This window comes from Salmo trutta, chromosome 21 (genome assembly GCF_901001165.1).
Source record: "Salmo trutta chromosome 21, fSalTru1.1, whole genome shotgun sequence".
Lineage (NCBI taxonomy): Eukaryota > Metazoa > Chordata > Actinopteri > Salmoniformes > Salmonidae > Salmo > Salmo trutta.
In genome coordinates, this window is record NC_042977.1 from 20,732,859 (window position 1) to 20,756,865 (window position 24,007).

The 24,007-nt window shown below is 43.0% G+C and overlaps 1 protein-coding gene across 13 annotated transcripts in view; it reads left to right on the plus strand.

The window, feature by feature from the left end:
- LOC115156908 (disco-interacting protein 2 homolog C) overlaps nucleotides 1–24,007 on the plus strand; it is a 245,037-nt gene that overhangs the window by 159,178 nt on the left and 61,852 nt on the right. For 6 of the 13 annotated variants that reach the window (XM_029704723.1, XM_029704710.1, XM_029704712.1 and 3 more), the window contains exons 5-9: nucleotides 6,142–6,357; nucleotides 7,810–7,983; nucleotides 15,583–15,717; nucleotides 18,740–18,859; nucleotides 19,152–19,349. In XM_029704723.1, coding sequence (XP_029560583.1) covers nucleotides 6,142–6,357; nucleotides 7,810–7,983; nucleotides 15,583–15,717; nucleotides 18,740–18,859; nucleotides 19,152–19,349 — 843 coding nt within the window. The remainder of the gene's footprint in view (nucleotides 1–6,141; nucleotides 6,358–7,809; nucleotides 7,984–15,582; nucleotides 15,718–18,739; nucleotides 18,860–19,151; nucleotides 19,350–24,007) is intronic. The other 7 variants (XM_029704719.1, XM_029704722.1, XM_029704713.1 and 4 more) reach the window with 6 other exon arrangements.

Consider the following 24,007-nt stretch of genomic DNA (forward strand, 5'->3'; position numbering starts at 1 on the left):
CATTCAGATGGTGGTAGACTATAGCAGTTATTAATTCAGACCATAACCATTCAGATGGTGGTAGACTATAGCAGTTATTAATTCAGACCCATAACCATTCAGATGGTGGTAGACTATAACAGTTATTAATTCAGACCCATAACCATTCAGACCCATAACCATTCAGATGGGGGTAGACTATAACAGTTATTAATTCAGACCCATAACCATTCAGATGGTGGTAGACTATAGCAGTTATTCATTCAGACCCATAACCATTCAGATGGTGGTAGACAATAGCAGTTATTAATTCAGACCCATAACCATTCAGATGGTGGTAGACTATAGCAGTTATTCATTCAGACCCATAACCATTCAGATGGTGGTAGACTATAGCAGTTATTCATTCAGACCCATAACCATTCAGATGGTGGTAGACTATAGCAGTTATTCATTCAGACCCATAACCATTCAGATGGTGGTAGACTATAGCAGTTATTCATTCAGACCCATAACCATTCAGATGGTGGTAGACTATAGCAGTTATTCATTCAGACCCATAACCATTCAGATGGTGGTAGACTATAGCAGTTATTCATTCAGACCCATAACCATTCAGATGGTGGTAGACTATAGCAGTTATTCATTCAGACCCATAACCATTCAGATGGTGGTAGACTATAGCAGTTATTCATTCAGACCCATAACCATTCAGATGGTGGTAGACAATAGCAGTTATTCATTCAGACCCATAACCATTCAGATGGTGGTAGACTATAGCAGTTATTAATTCAGACCCATAACCATTCAGATGGTGGTAGACTATAGCAGTTATTCATTCAGACCCATAACCATTCAGACCATAACCATTCAGATGGTGGTAGACTATAGCAGTTATTCATTCAGACCCATAACCATTCAGATGGTGGTAGACTATAGCAGTTATTAATTCAGACCCATAACCATTCAGATGGTGGTAGACTATAGCAGTTATTAATTCAGACCCATAACCATTCAGATGGTGGTAGACTATAGCAGTTATTAATTCAGACCCATAACCATTCAGATGGTGGTAGACAATAGCAGTTATTAATTCAGACCCATAACCATTCAGACCCATAACCATTCAGATGGTGGTAGACTATAGCAGTTATTAATTCAGACCCATAACCATTCAGATGGTGGTAGACTATAGCAGTTATTCATTCAGACCCATAACCATTCAATCTTTGTGTAGAGAAGTGAAAGCCTTTTGCTTTGAAAGCGAGGAAGGGATGAAGCAACAATAGAGTAATAACATTTGGGGAGATATTATGAAAGGTGTATATATTCGTCAGACAATTAATTAATTATACAAATAGGCCCTATTATATTTCAATACTAAAATCTAATTCACTAGACTATACTTTGTAAATAGGCCCTATTATATTTCAATACTAAAATCTAATTCGCTAGACTATACTTTGTAAATAAGCCCTATTATATTTCAATACTAAAATCTATTTCGCTAGCCTATACCTTTGTAAGCTGCATGTGCTGCACCAGAATCACATGTTCTCTTCTGCTTTATCATAATACAGTATAATACATTCAACAAGATTAGCCTACTGGAGCTTGTTTCATTTATTTACCAAGAGAGCATATAGCTAGCTACGTCTGTGGGTTTTTGTCTTTCTGTTGTGCGTAATGTGCAGTAACCTATATCTTATATATGTATTGGGTAATGGCACAATCATTTGGCCTTTTTTGGTCTTGGGCTCATAAAATGTATTTTTAATATACTGTAGGGCTCATGAAATGTATTTAATATGGCTCATTTGCCACCGGCCTGTGTCCCCCCCCCCCTCACTAACTCACTGATGCAGTGTCTCACCCATGTGTCTGTACATGTCATGTCTGCCAGTCAATTCAATCGGCCTGGGTTGGCAAAGCATCTATTTATCACAAATTGATGTTGTCATCAGAAGCTCCTTTCCACAGTGTACATTTTTTTTTCTTCATCTACATTATTTCTTGATTGGATGTAATTACAACGGAATGAGTCAATTTGAAAGAGTGATTGACGTTAAAGTATGATTATGTTATCTCTTGATAGTGTGAATATACATCGTTTTTGGGGATAGTATCCATTAGATACAGTACAATAGGGCTTCAACACAGCAGTTTAAATCTTCAGTCTCCTAGTATTCTACCACTAGAGTCGATGGCACTCCAGACCGTCTTAGATAAAACGTCCCCAGTCTGTCAGTGGAGCAGATGATTGGGGCAGAAAGAAGCCAATATTGACATGGTGTCATAGATGACCATGGGAGTGGTTAAGTCACTCTGAAACGGTTACTCGTGCTAGCTAAAAACAGCTGGCTGACGAGCTGCCATTTCAGACCCTTGGCTAACATAAGAGAGCTGAACCACAGACTTAGGTTGCGTCTCAAATGGCACCCTATTCTCTATATAGTGCACTACTTTTGACCAAGGCCCATAGGACTAAAGTAGTGCACTATCACTATAACGCTCAGCTTATAGAAGGAGTAGTATGGTTAATAATACTAGCTAGCTGAAAGGTAGAGCTCATTTCTCCCTTTGCCATATCCCACTAACTTGCTACATCATCACTTGTCATATACTGTAGAGCTGTAAGAATGTAACAGCTAGAATGTAGCATGGCATGCCCCCACCCAGCCAGAGGTTTATGGAGTAGAGAGTATCTTTATAAGAGAGGAGGAGAGAGCAGTGTTAAGTAGCCATTATGGCATTTGCATTAGGGCTGAAGGCTGGGACTGAGGCGTCTACAGGGATTCCTTTACTGAACACGCACCACGCAGGAAATCACGACAGGCACATTTTCAGATGATTCCGAATGAGCAGGCAGGCAGAGTTCTTGTAAGGCAGCGCGAACTGCCCCTTGAGGGAGAAGGAACAGTGACACAGCACTCACAGCGTGTTGGTGCCTGACTGCCTGCGAGGCTGGGGGCGTTCAGGGACACCAGAGCCACTCACACACATCGTATCAAGCAAGGCAAGCAGCCTTATTCCACTGGAGCACAGCCTGCCAATGACAATTACAATATGGACTCCTTGTCTTCTAGTCTTTCTAGTTAATTAGTATCGTGATTAGTATAACGCTTTTTTTTTTTTTTGTACATGGCTTTGTCCCAAGATGGGTCTCTATTCCCTGTATAGTGCACTACATGGGGAATAGGGTAGCATTTGGGTCGCAGGCTGTGTCTGTCTCAGGGCGCCATCTCCTGTGTGTTGTGGAGATCAGAGGAAATGCACCGTTTCTGTGTGTAACGTGCTGATAATGATGAGTGGCAGTGCATACAGCTCATTACAATGTTATCAGCTGTGGCTGTTACTGAGGGACAAACAAAAAGAAAAGCAACTGCTCTATTCCCAGTGTGTGTGTGTGTGTGTGTGGTACCACACCACCACCTTATCTCAGCAGTCAAAGCCTAATCAATTTAATTAACATGAAATTAGCACAGGACCGGCTACAAAGAGTTTAAGATTTCGTCCGTCATCTTCGTCCAATATTAGATTCGGATTAGGATTGGAATGGTCACTAATCCAGCTACATGAATTGGTTTTCCCGAATAGGATGCCATATCGGATATATGCACGTACACACGCACGTACACACGCACGTACACACACCCGCCCATGTCCTTATACTGAGGTCCTCTGATGTCTGGCTTCTTAGAATCATTACATGTATTGAAGATCCCTAGAGGGCTTAGTCTTCAGGGGCTCATCAGAGACTTCCTGTGTGTGTGTGTGCGCACATCTGGGTGTGTGTGTGTGTGTAATATGATTAGGTGGTTGCCTGGCAGCAGTGTATTTTTGCCATCAAGTGGTGCTGGCCCTATGCACACAGCCTCTGAGAAGCTTTCCTGCCTTGCAAGCTAGCGCTGCCCGACCTGAGACTGTCACTCAGAGACAGTAGAGGCCCAGACTAAAACAGTAGAAACTGGAGCTAGCATCCAGAAATAGTGGCACTGTCAACAACTGTAGCAGATAGGTTAGTTCTCCACATGCCATATTGGTCCACTGTAAAACAATGCGCTTGACGGAGGATTTGAATTTCACCAATGAGGAACCAACAGCCACAACAAAGCATCACTAAGAGCTGAGACCTGGAGGGCCAGTTGCAGCAGTTCCTGTTTAAGCGCAGAATGGCGGGGCGGCAGCTCTCAGATAGGGCTGTCAGGGGACCATTGTGCCACGCCACACGGCTGCTCTCTTATCTGTCCCAGTGTCAACAACGCAGGAGAGCCCAGGTGTGAACAGACTGACAGCTGTCACTGACACTGCCCTGACAACAACACCAGCCAGCCAATTAAAGAGGGCTGTACGACACACTGCTGGCCAATCAAATGTCAGGCTGTTTCCCGGCCAATGGCAGGGCTGGGCTGTGTTGTTAATCTGCTCTGTCTCCTGTGTTTGTGCAGGCAGGGTAGGCAGAAGGAGAGAGGATGGAACCCTAGTGACCTGAAGGGTGTTGGAGCCGGTATTCACTGCAGGCTGGAGGAGACCTCCCTTAGCCCAGCAAAGGTTACCGTCTCTCCCACCGCTGTCACTGGCAAAGACAGTGTGTCAGCCCCTCAGTGTCAGAGAGAGGCTCACAGACATACTGAGAACTAGACTAGATAACAAATGTTTTTTTCAGACATTTTACTGGCCAGAAATATATATATATATTATATTTTATGTGTACTCATAAAACCTATTAAGTTAATGTAGGCTTTTTATGTTATCTTTTTTGCTGAATTCTATTTTCACAGAATTTATCACGTTACATTTCTATATTCAACATTTTGCCCATGCAGATTTGACATTTACTAGAAAAGGTCAACTGGTTCGAGGCTGCTGTATTGTTTACTAACTTAGGTTGATAAGGTGCTAGGCTGAAGTGTAATTGGAGGACTGTACACACACACACACACACACACACACACACCGAGAGAGAGCCAGGCCCATTCTGTTGTTTATCTCTTTCAGTAGGTCACTGCAGTGCACCTGGTTCTTAAATGGCTCGTTATGATCCAGCCTCTCTCCCTCTGTTCGTTCCTCTCATCCCTCTCAGACACCCTCTGCTGGCCCCCGGCAGACAGCCCTGTCCTGTCGCAGTATGCAAAATGCATGCAAAATAAAGTACACAAATAAACCCACTCCCTCCTCCCCAGACTCAGCCACTGACTGGCTAGGGTTTAAAAACATCCCTGAGTGGAGAGTAGTGATATTAGCTCAGTAGGAGTGACAGTGTTTGGGCTGAGACTGTCTGGGTGTTGCGGTGGATTTGGGTGCATGAAAGTGAGTCAGCCTAATGATGTGAGGTGCAGGTCTGTGAGGGCTATAGGGAAAGGGCTCCTCCTGACTGAGTCTGATACAGTGGAAGGAAGCCATTCTCCCCTTCACTGTCAGGATCAGGTTTCTGTCAACTCTGATTTGCATGCTTTCTGTGGAGTGCACCTGTAGCCTACAGGTAGGGAGCAGGGTGTATAGCCTCTACCAGGCTTTCACCTCACCTTCGGTATGAAAGCCTGTGTTAGTTCTTGTCAGGAGGAGGCTAAAAGAAGGTGGGTATCCAAGCTATTTGCCCCTCCCAACAATTGGAATAGGCACATTCAAACAGAGGCGGAGATTCAAAACCGAAAGCCAATCATTTTCAATGGTGCCCACAAGGGGTAGTGTCATTACAAACAATGATATATAATATTATACACAAAAATGCTAGCACCGTAAACTAGCTTACTCTGAATAATTCTGAAGAGGGATGGATGTGGTTATTTTTTTTCAATCGCTTCTACTCACAGCCCATCATCACAGTTCCACTCATACCTGCTTCCCCAGGCTCTGGAGCACAACATGCGGCAGGCCTGGAAGCTGAAGCTAGTGGCGGGGTTATGCTATGGGGGACAGGACATCTCCTTATGGCATAGCCCGAGTTTCTCTATTTGTTGTGCAAATGTCTGACAATGACGTGTGTGTGTGTGTGTGTGTGTGTGTGTGTGTGTGTGTGTGTGTGTGTGTGTGTGTGTGTGTGTGTGTGTGTGTGTGTGTGTGTGTGTGTGTGTGTGTGTGTGTGTGTGTTTCTACCCGCCGTCGTAGACCCCCTCTCTAATTCCCCTCTCCCTCTCGGCTCTTCTCCCCCCCTCTCTCCAGACACGTCGTCGGGCTCGGAGGGCGAGGGCTCCATGCAGGGTGAAGGCACACCAACCTCCAGCCAGAGCAGCATCAACATGGAGAACTGGATCAGCCGAGCCATCCACGGCTCCACCACCTCCTCCACCACCTCCTCCTCCTCCACTCAGAGTGGAGGGAGCGGGGCGGCCAGCCGGCTAGCAGACGTCATGGGCCAGACGCACCTCGGTAAGTCAGGTAAACTACCCTTCAACTATAACCTACACACCTACTTACATCTATCTACCTCTGTTTGTCTTGCCTACCTCTCTTGTTGGCTTTCTAACTCAATACCCCCAGGGTGTGTGTGTGTTGTTGATTATCACCCCTCACCCATCCTGTTCCAACCCCTAAGGCATGCAGCCACAACACTAGCCTGCTCTTCCAGTGTTACTTTCTATTAATTGCATGCTACCCTCATTCCCCTGACAAAGATGACCTTCTAGACTTGGTTAACCCCCCTAGGGTAGTTGTATGGCCAGTGCATAATACATAAACAATTCAAAATAGTGAAAAATAATTGTTGTAGCCTATTTACTCATATATATATATATATATATATATATATAACGTTTAAGACTGGAGGGCTATCACCATGAAGTACCACTGTTGTCTGTGTAGACTGTTCCAGTGGCCAGTCTGTTGTCTGTGTAGACTGTTCCAGTGGCCAGTCTGTTGTCTGTGTAGACTGTTCCAGTGGCCAGTCTGTTTTCATGCTGCTGACAGTTTAAATACCACCAGAGACATCAGACAGTCAGCCCCCTGCCAGGTGGACAGCGCTAGTAGACAGTTAGGACTAGGAGACAGACCATCAGAGCTATTTGGCCCTATTATGATCTACAAATATCAAACTGTGGGAGCTCCTTGAAGACGCTTTAGAGAGGCATGTCTTTTTACCAGAGCTTGTTGTAGGTCCATTCATACCAACAAGCACATGAGTGGCTTTCTCACCAGTCCTTGGTGTTCAGAGGTGTTCCCATGACAATCAGCTTACACACATAGCTGTTTTGTTGTCACAACATGGCATGGTGTGTGTGTGTGTGTGTGTGTGTGTGTGTGTGTGTGTGTGTGTGTGTGTGTGTGTGTGTCTGACTGACTGTAGTGTATTCTAGTCCTGCTCTCTCTGCTAGGTGTGTTATTGAAGAGGAGGATATCCTTTCCTGTGTGTGACGGTTACGACTCTGTTTTCCTCTTCGCTCCTGTTTTGAGGCCAAAACAAACCAGCTCCCCAGTGTATGTGTGCTGGCTTTTTAAAAGGCTTCCCTTCATCCCCCTCTCCCTCCCTCCCTCCCTCCCTCCCATTTAGTGTGGTTCTGCCTGTCCGTGTAGAGAAGTTGCTTTTCTCCATGCCCCTTACCGCGACCGTTATCCATGGGTCTGTCCCAAATGGCACCCTATTCCCTATATAGTTCACTACTTTTGACCAGAACCCTATGGGCCCTGGTCAAAAGTAGTGCACTATACATGGAATAAGGGACCATTTGGGACAAAGACCGTATTTTCCATCTCTCCATATCGCTGATGCCTCTTTCGCTGAGAGACACTGCAGAGAGGCCTTCCTCCATCTGGGTACAGTAGTGCCTTGGTTTGGCTCTGTGTGATTGCCGTAGTCTGGATTTAAGGTTCTGGTTTTCCCCTCCTCACATGCAGGGCCCATTGCTCACCTCTCTCTGAAGAGGAAAACTAGGAAGGTCCTGGGTCCTCCGGCCCCAGTCACAGTAGAGAATGGGAACACAGGTCCAGGTCCTGTGGTGCGCCGGTCTTGTGAGTTTGGATCAGGTGGATCAGAGCTCGTCTGGCAACAGCCCCCTCTGGAGAAGCAGGGTCAGTATCCCACTATCCCAGACCACCGTGCGGTGGTGCAGTCAGCACCCCCCTGCCTTCACCTCCCTGCCCTGCTCTGACCCAGCCCCCATTTGCTTTGTGATGATAAAGTGTGGCGTTCATTGACGAAGTGGTGTGTCCCTGGCTCTTACTACAGTTGTGTGAAAAGATGGGAGATAGAAGAGGAGAAGTGATGCTAACCCATGGTTAGCTTTGGCTAATGACTGCTGTGATCGCATGAAGCAGTGTGTTTATGCTTTCATGCTTGTGAATGATAGCCAAGATGCTGATGGAAAATCAATCATAATATTACAGGGAAACGGTAAGGTCTGGAAAGCAGTGTATTTGACAAATGGCACCCTACTTCCTATATAGTGTACTACTTGTGACCAGGGCCGACAGGGTTCTGGTCGAAGTAGTGCATATGTAGGAAATAGGGTGCTATTTGGGATGCACACCAATGCTTTTATTTTTATTTTTTTGCTTTCATGGCTGTGAAATATTTGTTTTAATGGTGAGAAATACATGTATTTGTTTGCTTGCCAAGATAAGAGTGTTCAAGAATGCTTTTTATCTTTGACACAAAGCAGATGGATGGTTGCTCCAGTTACGTGGAGGTGGTGCTTGCTGCAAAAATGTATTCTGTCTGCTTTTAGACACTTCTCTGCCCTCCCAATCTTCCACATGGATACAGACATTCATGTTGGCAGTGTATACTTTAAATCTGAACTTTAGGCAGGTGGCACATTGTTTTAAGTAGTCTGTTTTAAAATGCCCTGTGCAATTTACTTTTTGGTGCCAAAACTCTGCTGGATGCTTAAAGAACCCACTGAACCAGCATTGAAGAATGCTTTGATTGAACCCATCTGTTATCCCGTCAGTCACTATTCTGCAGGGAGAGTGAATTATTGAAATGTGTTGTTTATATCCAACGACAAAAGAAAAGAATCCCCAGGTGGAAGTAGATGGATGTTCTGAAAACAAAGGCTTGGTCCACACTCTAATCAACTATTAGTTAACATCTGAACACCACAGAAACCATTAACACAATTCTGGAAGGGTTCCCATTCCTAATGGAATTCCGGGATAATTACAGTACATTGCATGACACACCTATCCATACAGTATGGCAACGCGGCCTATGTGACGACCCATAGGGATTCCATTGCAGGACAGTGTGTACCTCTGCCCCTGCCGAGGTGTATTCCCGATATCTCATTAGTAGTCCTCTAGGTGTTGTGCTGTAAAGGAGAGATTTGTCAAAACAAATGTTATTCGTCACATGCTTCATAGACAACAGGTGTAGACGAACAGTGAAATGCTTACTTGCGGGTCCTTTTCCAACAATGCAGAGTTAAAGATGAGGTATAAAATACACAGTGACACTGTGAATAATGAGTAAAAACATGGTCAAATAGAGAGTAGAAAATAACATGGCTATATATAGGGAGTAGAAAATAACATGGCTATATATAGGGAGTAGAAAATAACATGGCTATATACAGGGAGTAGAAAATAACATGGCTATATATAGGGAGTAGAAAATAACATGGCTATATATAGGGAGTAGAAAATAACATGGCTATATACAGGGAGTAGAAAATAACATGGCTATATATAGGGAGTAGAAAATAACATGGCTATATACAGGGAGTAGAAAATAACATGGCTATATATAGGGAGTAGAAAATAACATGGCTATATATAGGGAGTAGAAAATAACATGGCTATATATAGGGAGTAGAAAATAACATGGCTATATACAGTGAGGGGAAAAAATATTTGATCCCCTGCTGATTTTGTACGTTTGCCCACTGACAAAGAAATGATCAGTCTATAATTTTAATGGTAGGTTTATTTGAACAGTGAGAGACAGAATAACAACAACAAAATCCAGAAAAACGCATGTCAAATGTTATAAAATGATTAGCATTTTAATGAGGGAAATAAGTATTTGACCCCTCTGCAAAACATGACTTGGTACTTGGTGGCAAAACCCTTATTGGCAATCACAGAGGTCAGATGTTTCTTGTAGTTGGCCACCAGGTTTGCACACATCTCAGGAGGGATTTTGTCCCACTCCTCTTTGCAGATCTTCTCCAAGTCATTAAGGTTTGAGGCTGACGTTTGGCAACTCGAACCTTCAGCTCCCTCCACAGATTTTCTATAGGATTAAGATCTGGAGACTTGCTAGGCCACTCCAGGACCTTAATGTGCTTCTTCTTGAGCCACTCCTTTGTTGCCTTGGCCGTGTGTTTTGGGTCATTGTCATGCTGGAATACCCATCCGCGAGCCATTTTCAATGCACTGGCTGAGGGAAGGAGGTTCTCACCCAAGATTTGACGGTACATGGCCCCGTCCATCGTCCCTTTGATGCGGTGAAGTTGTCCTGTCCCCTTAGCAGAAAAACACCCCCAGAGCATAATGTTTCCACCTCCATGTTTGACGGTGGAGATGGTGTTCTTGGGGTCATAGGCAGCATTCCTCCTCCTCCAAACACGGCGAGTTGAGTTGATGTCAAAGAGCTCCATTTTGGTCTCATCTGACCACAACACTTTCACCAGTTGTCTTCTGAATCATTCAGATGCTCATTGGCAAACTTCAGACGGGCATGTATATGTGCTTTCTTGAGCAGGGGGACCTTGCGGGCGCAGCAGGATTTCAGTCCTTCACGGCGTAGTGTGTTACCAATTGTTTTCTTGGTGACTATGGTCCCAGCTGCCTTGAGATCATTGACAAGATCCTCCCGTGTAGTTCTGGGCTGATTCCTCACCGTTCTCATGATCATTGCAACTCCACGAGGTGAGATCTTGCATGGAGCCCCAGGCCGAGGGAGATTGACAGTTCTTTTGTGTTTCTTCCATTTGCGAATAATCGCACCAACTGTTGTCACCTTCTCACCAAGCTGCTTGGCGATGGTCTTGTAGCCCATTCCAGCCTTGTGTAGGTCTACAATCTTGTCCCTGACATCCTTGGAGAGTTCTTTGGTCTTGGCCATGGTGGAGAGTTTGGAATCTGATTGATTGCTTCTGTGGACAGGTGTCTTTTATACAGGTAACAAACTGAGATTAGGAGCACTCCCTTTAAGAGTGTGCTCCTAATCTCTGCTCGTTACCTGTATAAAAGACACCTGGGAGCCAGAAATCTTTCTGATTGAGAGGGGGTCAAATACTTATTTCCCTCATTAAAATGCTAATCAATTTATAACATTTTTGACATGTGTTTTTCTGGATTCTTTTGTTATTATTCTATCTCTCACTGTTCAAATAAACCTACCATTAAAATTATAGACTGATAATTTCTTTGTCAATGGGCAAACGTACAAAATCAATAGGGGATCAAATACTTTTTCCCCCTCACTGTATAGGGAGTAGAAAATAACATGGCTATATATAGGGAATAGAAAATAACATGGCTATATATAGGGAGTCAAAAACATGGCTATATATAGGGAGTAGAAAATAACATGGCTATATTTAGGGAGTCAAAAACATGGCTATATATAAGGGGTTATCCCAGGAAGCCTAGACCCACTCCAATTTGCATACCGCTCCAACAGATCCACAGATGATGCAATCCCTATTGCACTCCACACTGCCCTTTCCCACCTGGACAAAAGGAACACCTATGTAAGAATGCTTTTCATTGACTACAGCTCAGCGTTCAATGCCATAGTGCCCTCAAAGCTCATCACTAAGCTAAGGACCCTGGGACTAAACATCTCCCTCTGCAACTGGATCCTGGACTTCCTGACGGGCCTCCCCCAGGTGATAATGGTAGGTAACAACACAACCACCATGCTGATCCTCAACACTGGGGCCTCGGGTGCGTGCTCAGTCCCTTCCTGTACTCCCTGTTCACTCATGACTGCACGACTCCAACACCATCATTCAGTTTGCTGATGACACAACAGTGGTAGGCCTGATCACCAACAATGAGTGACAGCCCTGGGTAAATCAATTTGAATTCTATCACTTTTTGACAGCAACCCTTTTGATTTGAACAAAACCTTTTGTACATGTTTGCCTATAGGGAGGAGGTCAGAGACCTGACCATGTGGTGCAAGGACAACAACCTCTCCCTCAATATGATCAAGACAAAGGAGATGATTGTGGACTACAGGAAAAGGAGGACCGAGCACCCACCCATTTCTCATTGACGGGGCTGTAGTGGAGCAGGTGCTTCAAGTTCCTTGGTGTCCACATCACCAACAAAGTAACATGGTCCAAGCACACCAAGACAGTCGTGAAGAGGGCACGACAAAGCCTATTCCCCCTCAGGAGACTAAAGATTTGGCATGGGTCCTCAGATCCACAAAAGGTTTTACAGCTGCACCATCGAGAGCATCCTGGCGGGTTGCATCACTGCCTGGTATGGCAACTGCTCGGCCTCCGACCGCAAGGCGCAACAGAGGGTAGATGAGTACAGCCCAGTACATCACCGGTGCCAAGCTTCCTGCCATCCAGGACCTCTATACCAGGCGGTGTCAGAGGAAGGCCCTAAAAATTGCGTGAGTGCAATAGAGATTGCATCATCTGTGGATCTGTTGGGGTGGTATGCAAATTTGACTGGGTCCAAGGTTTCTGGGATGATGGTGTTGATATCAGCCATGACCAGCCTTTCAAAGCATCACTGTCGCGCTCGCTCTCTGTCGCACTCGCTCTCTGTGTCGCGCTCGCTCTCTCTGTCTCACACAGCTCTGAAGGCATTAGGAATATGACTTTCTCGCACATTAGCACCGTGTTGAAGTTTTATATTTATTTACAGTAGTCTTTTCGCCGGTTATATAAGCAGCTACTGGCTTATTCTAGGAAGTGGGGGAGGGAGGGTGAGCGAGCGAGCGACTAAGTGGGGGCGGCAGTGATGTTGTCCTTGGTCTGACATTGTCAATATGAGTCTTGTTTAATCTATTGGGGTCTGGAGCCCTCCACCTATCCCATTAATCTAACCTCACACTGGTGGTCTCAAATGGCACCCTGATCCCTATGATGCGCACTACTTTTGACCAGGGCGCATAGGACTCTGGTCAAAAGTAGTGCACTATATAAGGAATAGGGTGCCATATGAGACACAGCCTATACATGGTGGAAGGTGAGATGATACATAATATTTTCATAAATCTGTAGATGTGAAGTTTTGGGAAGCTCTTATCCTATTGGCCTATATAGGCACATTAGATGTTCATGATGAATTGTCACTGAAAATAAGATTCCTTATTGCAGACAGTGTGATGGTCTGAATGAGATTGCTCTGACATGCATCTGGTTACCAGCTCTTATAGGTAAGTGCTATGTGTGCTAGCTGGTGTTTCATCCACTTTAGCGTATGTATGGTCCTTGACTGGGGATGTAGTGTTTTGCCGTGGAAAGAGACTGAGTACTGGGAATGTAAAGGAAAGACAGTGAGGGACCTCATTGAAATTCCTTTGTGGTTTCTCCTCCCAATTGGTGTCTGGAATTATATTACACGCTCATCCACTTCAGTTGGAGTCAAAATCTAGCAGGAAGAGGAAGTAACGTCTGATGCTTTTTTTTATGTTGTCCTGGCAGTATGACGGGGGAGAACAACATGAATTCACGGCTACTTTACCATGGTTACAAGATTATCGTGACACCGACAATTATGGATGAAGACCGTCATGAAAATAAAAATAACACATATTTTTTTTGAGTAAAATAAGTGGCACAAACAGCTGTCTGAAAACGAGACGGCCCGGGCAATTGTGCGGTTGAGTCCGTTTCCACGGTAACATGAACTCTTTTTACAACGCGATGACGTTGCGGTCATTTGGCTGATCAATAACTGTCAACCCGAAATTCCATGACCGTCACAGCCCTTTTCACGGCATGATTAGACTTTCAACAACATCTGCCACTTGAAGGAATCTGAAATGAAATACAAGTCGAGGAGTGGGAGAGAGAAATGTAGATATATTTTTCACATTGAAAGATAATGTCACATGTGGGAAGTCTCAGAGAGCAGGAGAGGCGGAAGCACTGCGTTAATGATGTAATGTTGAAGCATTTGGAGGAATTATGTTATGGCCAGGGGATTGAAGAGTGGGCGGTGATGATTACAAACATATTTCCATGAAGTGCATCAAATCTCCTGCAGCTCCACTACTGGATTTAAAGGGGCAATCCCAGATTGCCCCTTTAAAACTGAAGAATATTAGACTGAAGAATATAACTTATAAATGCCTTTAATGATCATGAGCTTAGTTACATTTTCTTCCCCCATTGGAGGCCAAAATATAAACTTGTTTTACCTTTTGCCTCTGCTGTTTACCAAAAAAAGTGATTGTGTCAGCTTTGTTTTGTTTGAATCCCAGCTCAGTGGCAGGTAGCATAGCGGTTAAGAGCGTTGGGCCAGTAGGTGAAAGGTCACTGGTTCGAATCTCCGGGCTGACTAGCTGAAAAATCTGTCTATTCACTTGAGCAAGGCACTTAACCCTAATTGCTCCTTTAAGTTGCTCTGGATAAGAGCATCTACTAAATGATGAATGTTTTTTTTTAAAATACAATAAATTTAGATCAACCCTTTAATCACAATCTGACTGAAGGAGAGGCTGGTGGCCTGGGGACGAGACATGTGACTATCAGCTTGGTGACTCATACATGGACAACTTAATACACAGAATTAGTTTGACTTTGTTGTCATAGTTATATATTTGTATTAGTTAGCGTGGTCCCACACATTCAATCTTATGTACACATCACATAGAAATGTGTGTAGCAGAGATGTATGCGCCGCTATAGGGCTAGTAAAGTTCACAAATCAGTCTAAGTCAATGTATTGTATGTGAGTTACAATGGCTGTGCCACGTAGCCACGATATTCAGATGATATTTTCATCAGAATAAAATAGTTTTTGGGTCATTGCAGAGGTGCATCCCTCTCGTGGAGTGGATGGACTTAGTGAACACCACGATCTCGTCTGCAAACACCACTAATCTGTTTTCAAAGGAAAACTAACTAGAGGGCTCCTAAAATGCAAATGAGGTGACATGAAACACTTTCAATGCGATATCATAACAGATCATATTGATAAGGCTGAGGACTATGGCACTATGGAAGTGCCAAGATAAAAAAAAAAAAAAAACACAGCAGCATTTCAAACATTTCCTTCCTTGAGTTAACCGTGGTCTACCTCTGTCTATTCTCCACCTGGGGACACCTGTTTGCATGCACCTCCTGACCTGACTAGACTAACCCGTGTGTTCTACCGTCTGTCTCTCTCGGTCTGTCTGACTATGTCTCTCTTTCCCTCGATCTGTGTGTGTGTGTGCTCACGGACTGCTGCCTCCTGCCTCATCCTGCCCTAGGATGTGTGCGTCCAAAATGGCACACTTTTCCCTCTATAGTGCACTGCTTTTTACCTGGGTCAATACATCTATAGTATGTATGAGCAGTGGTCAAAAGGCGTGCACTATATAGGTGCCAGACGCTGCCGTACTCCCCCCCCCCCCCCCCCCCACTGTTGTGCTGGCTTGGCTGTGGCAGCCTGTGGCCTGCTGTGGCCCTTGGTTAGCTATAGGGCTGAGGGCTGGGGGGACTAACAGTAACAGGCTTCCTTCACCTTGCCTCTCCTCACGTCCAGAGAACCACTCTGCCCCTCCAGATGTCACCAGCTACACCACAGACTCCATACAGGTGGAGAGACCCCAGGGCTCCACCACAACATCCAGGTCCACGCCCAAATATGGCAATGCAGAGCTCATGGAGACCGGAGATGGTGAGTGCATAGAGGGGTTGGGGGGGGGGGTGTGTGACCTACATGTATTTTCATGGTGCTTGTCTTTCTTTAGCATTTTTGGTGGGGTATTTTATTTATGCCTCTAACTTTCTCACTCATCATTATTCACAATTCATTCAGGATTATCTGTAATCATGGTCACGTCCACATTGATGTAGAAGTGTTCAGTAGAATATTCTAGTCTTATTTACAGTAATGTGACTCTAAAATGACACGTTATTTACCATTCATTTCTAATGGGCACAACATAATCTGAAACACAACCAAAATAAAAGGCAAATGCATTCAACAACTTTGTAGCCTCACAAGCTTGATGTAGAGTTGCCTGCTAGGAATATGGGACCAAATACTAAACTTTAAACAAAATGTAATACACCAAGTGTCCAAATACCTATGACTTCTTCAAATGAGGGGACTAAATACATAAAGTGCTTTCATTTCTAAACGGTGAAACAGATATGTATGAACGTAGCTTTCTTTTTGTACTGTATTGAGCCAAATATTTTTATCATGCTTAGTCATTTTTTGTTTTTTGAAGTGTTTGTGTCCTGGTGTTTATGTAATTTGGTTATGATGACACTGTTTTGGGAGAAACATGAAAGGGAAAAACAAGAGCCGATAAATGTTTTACTTATGATTCAATACTGTGAATGGGATGACAAGAATCAATCTTTTCATCATGTTTGATTTGATTTATTACATTTAGCATCACAGAAGTGTTCAGTTAGATCTGCAACAGACACCAGAAATGACTTTAGTAGGAGCAGTAAAACTCTGTCTCCTCTTAACACAGACACATCACTCACTATCTTCATTTACACTCCTCTTTGAGCACATCACTTGATGGCTTACCTTTTGGAAGCTTTCTTTGACACGAGAGGGGAATGAAATCCTTAGGGGATGTGGGTAGACTAGAATGCATCTAACGCCTGGAAATGAGGACCCCAAAGTGGATTCTGACGTTTGTTCTGAATGAGCTCCAGTCAGATGATGGAGTATGCCAATGTGGGAGTCTCTCTGCTATTTTAATTTGTTCTCCTGAGGCATACAGCATCGCAGCGTCGTCAGACTAATCTGTTTATCAGATGCTCCAATCAATAGTGCTGAGGAATAGATTTGTTGAGCGCGCATGTCGTCGAGAGTCTGCTTGATAGATAAAGTGCCAAGCTTCACAGATTGGGCTGACTGGCTCAGACAGTTCTTTTCAGAACCTCCCTGTCTCAACTTCTGTAGCAAGGCCAAACTTGTGATTAGAGATTTAACATGTTTGTTGTGCTACTTACTTGTTTTATCTTGCCTAATACAGTTTTGCGTGCTTTACAGATTTTATATTTTTGTCAAATTAAGTTTGGCCTTTTTAAAAAAAATTTTTTTTACTATGTACATCTGTATTGCTTTCTATCCACGGGGTAACTGTTTTGACACTTCACTGTGTATGAGGGTTTAGACTGACATTTGAGTGACAGCCCTGGGTAAATCCATTTGAATTCTATCACTTTTTGACAGCAACCCTTTTGATTTGAACAAAACCTTCCGTACATGTTTGCCCATTGTAGAAGTGGTCAGAAAGTGCGTTTCTGGACCTGAATGCCAAAACATTCAAGAGATGAAGGTGTTTAAAGTTAACCCATTTTGCATACCCCACCATACCATGAGACATCCATGTCTTCATCACTGGAAAATAGAAACGGTTGAGTTTTATCATTTTTAAAAGCTAACAAACAGGATTGTCAATCAATTTTATATATGTTGTTCTTAAATGTCGATCTAAAACGCGTAATCCTCCCAAAAATAATCATCCACATATATGTTAAACCCTATTTTATATAATCATCGGTTGAGAGACAACATACTCTTGAATACAGGGTGGGTGTCATGTTTTGGCTGATAAATGTACTAAAATGGGAATAACATTGAAACTTTGAAGTGGTACCACGAAGATGGTTGGAGATCCACACGTCAATGAATGTTGACTTGAATGGGAATATCAGTTTTAAATCAATCCTTCATATGAAACCTATTGAAGATCATAGACATATAGATAATAGAATAGACATGACCATTTTAAGTTGACATTCGACGATGGGTAGACCGGCGGCCAACTTTGTGGTAGTAATTAGAAGTGAAAATGTCAATTAATTGAATTTAAATTTCGATGGTGTAGCAACTAAATTGAGGTGATCTAAAGGGATATTAAAGGTTAATTATGATTAAAATGCCACCTACCCTCTTTAAGAGCATGGTACCTCAGATGATGTAAATTAGGGTTTAAGCTAGAACGTATGCAAACATGAATTGATATTAAAGGTTAAAGTTTTTATAAACAATGTCTCATGGTATGCAAAATGGGTCAACTTTAAACACCTTTATCTCCTGCATGTTTTTGCATTCAACTCCAAAAAGAAACTTTCTGACCACTTCTACCATGTTTTAAATCTGAAGGGATGCTGTCAAAAAGTGATTGTGTGTGTGTGTGTGTGTGTGTGTGTGTGTGTGTCCACTTTTCACTCCCTCAGTCTTTGGTGTGTTGAGTGGCATTGGAGTGAAATGGCAGTAGATGGTGTCATTGGAGAGAAATTGCTAGAGGATAGTGTCATTGGAACAAAAGCAGATGATTTAAACAGGGACAGCTCTGCTATATGCAGTAGAACAGTGGCTCCAAACCAAGGGTACTAGGACCCCTGGGGGTACGTGGCCTATCCACAGGGGCTACTTGAAGACCCATGAAACCGTAGGCTTACTGGTGAAATAAACAAGGGAGTACTTCAGGGGTACTCTGAGCAGAGGAGAATTCAGTTGGTGGCACAGAGAGAAAAAGGTTGGGAAGCACTGCTGTAGAGAAGACACTTTGCATATTACCCGTTGACATGTGGCTGTCTCGTCTCAGAATGCCCTCAAGTGACAAGACTTGGAGAAGTGGCCATGCTAGTCCAATTAGACATATAGAAGTTTCCATGAAGTATTGAAGTTTATGTGTAGTGAACTGTGTTAACCCCTACAGGCGTTCCAGTAGGTGGTCGAGTGTCAGCCAAGATCCAACAGCTAGTCAACACGTTGAAGAGGCCCAAACGACCTCCCTTAAGAGAGTTCTTCGTTGACGACTTCGAAGAACTCCTAGAGGGTAAGAGGGCCGGCCATCCCTACTTATTCAACATGGAGGCTTCAAAGACAAATCCTTTGCTCGGTTGATTTCTGAATGGGTTTATTTTAGTGTATTGGTTGTTTAGCATTATTACAGGTTCTTATTGTATTTAATAAATACAATCTCAAGCTGTGTCTCAAATGACAGCCTATTCTCTATATAGGGCCCTGGTCAAAAGTAGTGCACTATGTAGGGAATAGGCTGTAATTAAGGATGTTTTGGGGATTATTTTGCTGTTATAACATAAATGATTGTGCTGCTCATGCTCCAGTCCAACAGCCAGACCCCAACCAGCCCAAAGCGGAGGGGGCTCAGATGCTGGCGATGAGGGGGGAGCAGCTAGGGGTGGTGACTAACTGGCCCCTGTCGCTGGAGGCTGCCCTGCAGAGGTGGGGCACCATCTCTCCCAAAGCCCCATGCCTCACCACTATGGACACCAACGGAAAACCACTGTACATTTTAACCTACGGTAAGGACTCTTGTATATACTTGCAATGACTGTGATATGTGGTTGTTTTACCTACCTTTGTTGAATTTACTGACTGTAAGTCACTCTTGTTAAGAGTCTGCTCAAATGATTCAAATGTACTCGTCACAAGGATTGACTCGGTACAGCACAAGCGCTATTGAAACATTTCAGACAACTTACCAGAGAGAGAATAATAAAAAGCAACGTGTGCTTTATAACAGTGGAGGGTGTGCTCGTCTATAACGTAGAACTGTAAATTGCCTTGCATAATGATACCATGACCCAGACATGCAGGACTGACGCAGCACCACTGTTATGTTAATGACCCTTTACCAGCCACTACATAACTAGGAAGGATTCCATGGTTGCATTCCGAATGGCGCTGTATTGCCTATATAATGCTCTACTTCTGGCAGGAGCCATTTGGGATGCAACCCAGTGCGGGCTGCAGTGGAGTACTCGAGGGTTTCCATTTGAAATACTGCTTCATGCTCAGCCTTCCCACCAACCTTATTCAGCATAGCCGAGCACAAAACTGTGTGTTTGACACAGGCAAGCACCTAACAATACTGCTACCTGCCACTGAAGCATATTAATGCTATTAATGACAGCCACACAAGGAACACCAAGTACGCTGAACAAAAATATAAACGCAACATGCAAGAATTTCAAAGATTTTACTGAGTTAAAGTTCATATAAGCTTTTTGTGTGTATGGAAAATATCTTGGAACTTTAGTTTCAGCTCATGAAACATGGGACCAACACTTTCCATGTTGCGTTTTATATTTTTGTTCAGTGTACATTGTTTGTGGAAAAATACTTTTTGAAGTAAATCGTACAGTGGCAAAAGCACTGATACAGCGACGTAGTTCATTTGTATAGTTATTTAGTTCAGTGACATAGTATGTTATTTCTCTCACTTAGGGGTCTTTAAAGTTCATTGTGAATCTTGATATATGAAAAGTCAATGTAATCAAATCCACTGTTGATCAGTCAGTGACCACACAGGAATGTCTTGCATTATGTTGCAGCACTGCACTACTGCGACAATACACACCGACTATTCCCCTCTGCTTACTTAGATTCAAGTTTTTCTCCCAAGTCCCACCTCAAAATTCATTATTGGTCAAGGGCTGTACTATGATTTGAAGAGTAAAGTTCTGCCTCAGTAGAGTTGCCCTTATGAATTCCAAACTGCTGGGAAGGGCCCCTGTGAAGCTGTGAGAATAAAATGACCTGTAGGCTGAGTCCCAAATGGCACCCTGTCAGCCCTATGGGTCCTGGTCAAAAGTAGTGCACTACATAGGGAATAGTGTGCCATTTGGGGTGGAACCATAGACAGTCCTGCACACCGCATCCGAGAGTGCAACCTGCTTCTGAGTCATGGAGACATGACAGGCAGCATGCCCCACAGGAATAACATGGGCACAATATTTTCTGTATAATGCACTACTTTTGACCAGAGCCCTATGTAGTGCGCCATGTAGAGAATTAGGGTGCCATTTGGTACGCAGACATATGACTCCAGTCAGACAGCACTAAAACAGGCCTCAATGGAACTAGTGCAGTGTCTGTCAGTCCTCCGTCTGTCTGGCTGTCGGTGGGAACATATTGATCTGTAAAGTGTGGTGGCTGATCGGACAATGTTCACCAGGCTGTGAAATGTCTGCAGCCAGCCTTCCTTTTGTCAGGAGCCCAGCATCGAGGCCCAGCTCTCTGGGAAGGAAGAGACGGTTGGTCAGGTGAGAGAGAGCTACTGGGCCCTGAGCTGTGTGAACAACTCTGTCTTCAGTGTGCAGTGCTGAATCTTAATATGACTCTTTGAAGTGAACCTTGAGTGAATCTCACTCTCACTCTCTCTCACTCTGAGCATCGTTCTCTCTGCCCTACTCTCTTTGCTAGTTTAATTCCTCTGGTTTCTCTGCTGTGTGATACCTCATGACATGGACACAGTTTGCTTACAACGTCAAATTATGGTCGATAGCTTTTATTGAAATAGGGGATTGATTCCTCCTAATGATTGTCTCTGTTTCCAAAAAACAATTAATTACATGAATTTATCATCTAAAATTGGCTAGTTAAATGCTCACACTGCACTTAAACTTTGGGAATTTAGTCAATATCTATACCATCCTCCTTTACAAACGAGCACTATGTATTGCAAAAATAATGGTATCCATTTAAGCCGTCCTTAGATTAATAAAAAATAAATCACATTTACAGATTACGACCATTTAATTTAACGATGTGTCGACTCGATGGATAGATCACCACAGCATCATGACATGAGGACATTTCCCTCCAATGCTGTAGATACAAAGCATGCCACCCTATTCCCTATCAAGTGCACTACTTTTGAACAGAACCCTATAGGCCCTGTTCAAAGGCAGTGCACTAAATGGGGAACAGGGTGGCATTTGGGCCTATGTAATTCCAATATGAAATCACTTATCATGGAAACGTAGTGCTGTGTATCTAGGAAGGTAATGCTGTCCATTATTCACCATCTATGGTCTATTCATAGAGATGATGATTATGCATTACTCATGTGCCCTCATTTAGTTTATCTCAAACTCCCAAACCAAGTAGTTTATGCAATAATCCAGCTCTAATAGTTGTTTTATTTCACAGTGGAAGACAGAGCTAGCTGATTAAAAAAAATAATCTCCCAAGACTGTGAGTAGAATCTACTACGCAGTAGATTAAATCAGTAGAGATCCACTGAGTTTGTAGGGTTAAGATCGCCAGGAGGTCTCTGACAGAAAGAGATTTCAAACTGACAGAAAGAGAAGCCACATTCACATACTCACACTCACACATACACACACACCTCACCCCATCCTCCTCAGTGTGGTGTAAACACAGTGTAGGTGTGACATCAGCCTGGGGGTAGGTGTGGTTGAGGCGTTGGTGGAGGCTGGTCTCAGTGTGGAATAGGGATGGGCATTTTGAGATGTTTTGACTGTTCGAGTAATTACATTATTATTTTTTTTTACGTACTTGAGTATGCCCAAAAAAATTTCCTTGTTTTTGAAAGAAGCACATTTTTTTTGCCGATTTTAAAAAGAAACTAAAAAAAATGTTTCTTTATTTTATAAATAACTATTGTAGATAGAAAATGGGATGCCTAGAAGGCCAGCATCCCGGAGTCGCCGCTTCAATGTTGACGTTGAGACTGGTGTTTTGCAGGTACTATTTAATGAATCTGCCAGTTGAGGAATTGTGAGGCATCTGTTTTTCAAACTAGACACTCTAATGTACTTGTCTTCTTGCTCAGTTGTGCACCGGGGCCTCCCACTTTTCTATTCTGGTTAGAGACAGAGTTTGCTCTGTTCTGTGAAGGGAGTAGTACACAGCGCTGTACGAGATCTTCAGTTTCTTGGCAATTTCTCGCATGGGATAGCCTTCATTTCTCAGAACAAGAATAGACTGACGAGTTTCAGAAGAAACTTATTTGTTTCTGGCCATTTTGAGCCTGTAATCGAACCCACAAATGCTGATGCTCCAGATACTCAACTAGTTTAAAGAAGGCCAGTTTTATTGCTTCTTTAAAATCAGATCAACAGTTGTCAGCTGTGCTAATAATTGCAAAAGGGTGTTCTAATGATAAATTAGCCTTTTAAAGTGATAAACTTGGATTAGCTAACACAACGTGCCATTGGAACACAGGAGTGATGGTTGCTGATAATGGGCCTCTATACGCCTATGTAGATATTCCATAAAAAAATTGTCTGTTTCCAGCTACAATAGTCATTTACAACATTAACAATGTCTACACTGTTTTCCTGATCAATTTGATATTATTGTGCTTTTCATTCAAAAACAAGGACATTTCTAAGTGACCCCAAACTTTTGAACGGCAGTGTATATGTATGTATTTTTAGAACACCAGGCCTGCACTGGAAAAAAACATGCTTGTATATCTATATGCCAACAGATCGCAACAATGCCTTATTTGGTAACACTTTACTGTCCTAACCATGTCATATGTCTAACCTGTAGTAAATTGTTATTTTTATGGGTGGTTATGACACCTATGTAAGTGTTTTATTTTTTTTTATCCCTGCCAAGAAGTTTCCTTTCATTTGAAAGTTTGTTTCTTAAATCCTTTGTTGTAAGGATTTCTTTAAAGTCATATTTTTACACTTTATGACGCTGTCAAGAAGCATTATGACCATCCTGTGTCACTTTACTTGGACTAAGAAAATACACTATATGACACTGTCAAGAAGCATTATGACCATTAGAATCATATAAGCCAGATAGACTGGTCACGTACAGTGCCTTCAGAAAGTATTCGTACCCCTTGACTTATTCCACATTTTATTGTTAGTCTAAACTCTAAATGGATAAAAAAAAATAAAAAATCTCACACACAATACCCCATAATGACAAAATGAAAATGTTAGAAATTTTGGCAAATGTATTTCAAATGAAATACAGAAATATCTGATTTACATAAGTATTCACACCCCCGAGTCAATACTTTGTAGAAGCACCTTTGGCAGCGACTACAGGTGTGAGTCTTTCTGGGTACATCTGTAATAGCCTTCCACACCTGGATTATGCACCATTTGCCCCTTTTTGTTTTTTTTTTTCAAAATTCTTCAAGCTCTTTCAAATTGATTGTTGATCATTGCTAGACCACCATTTTCAG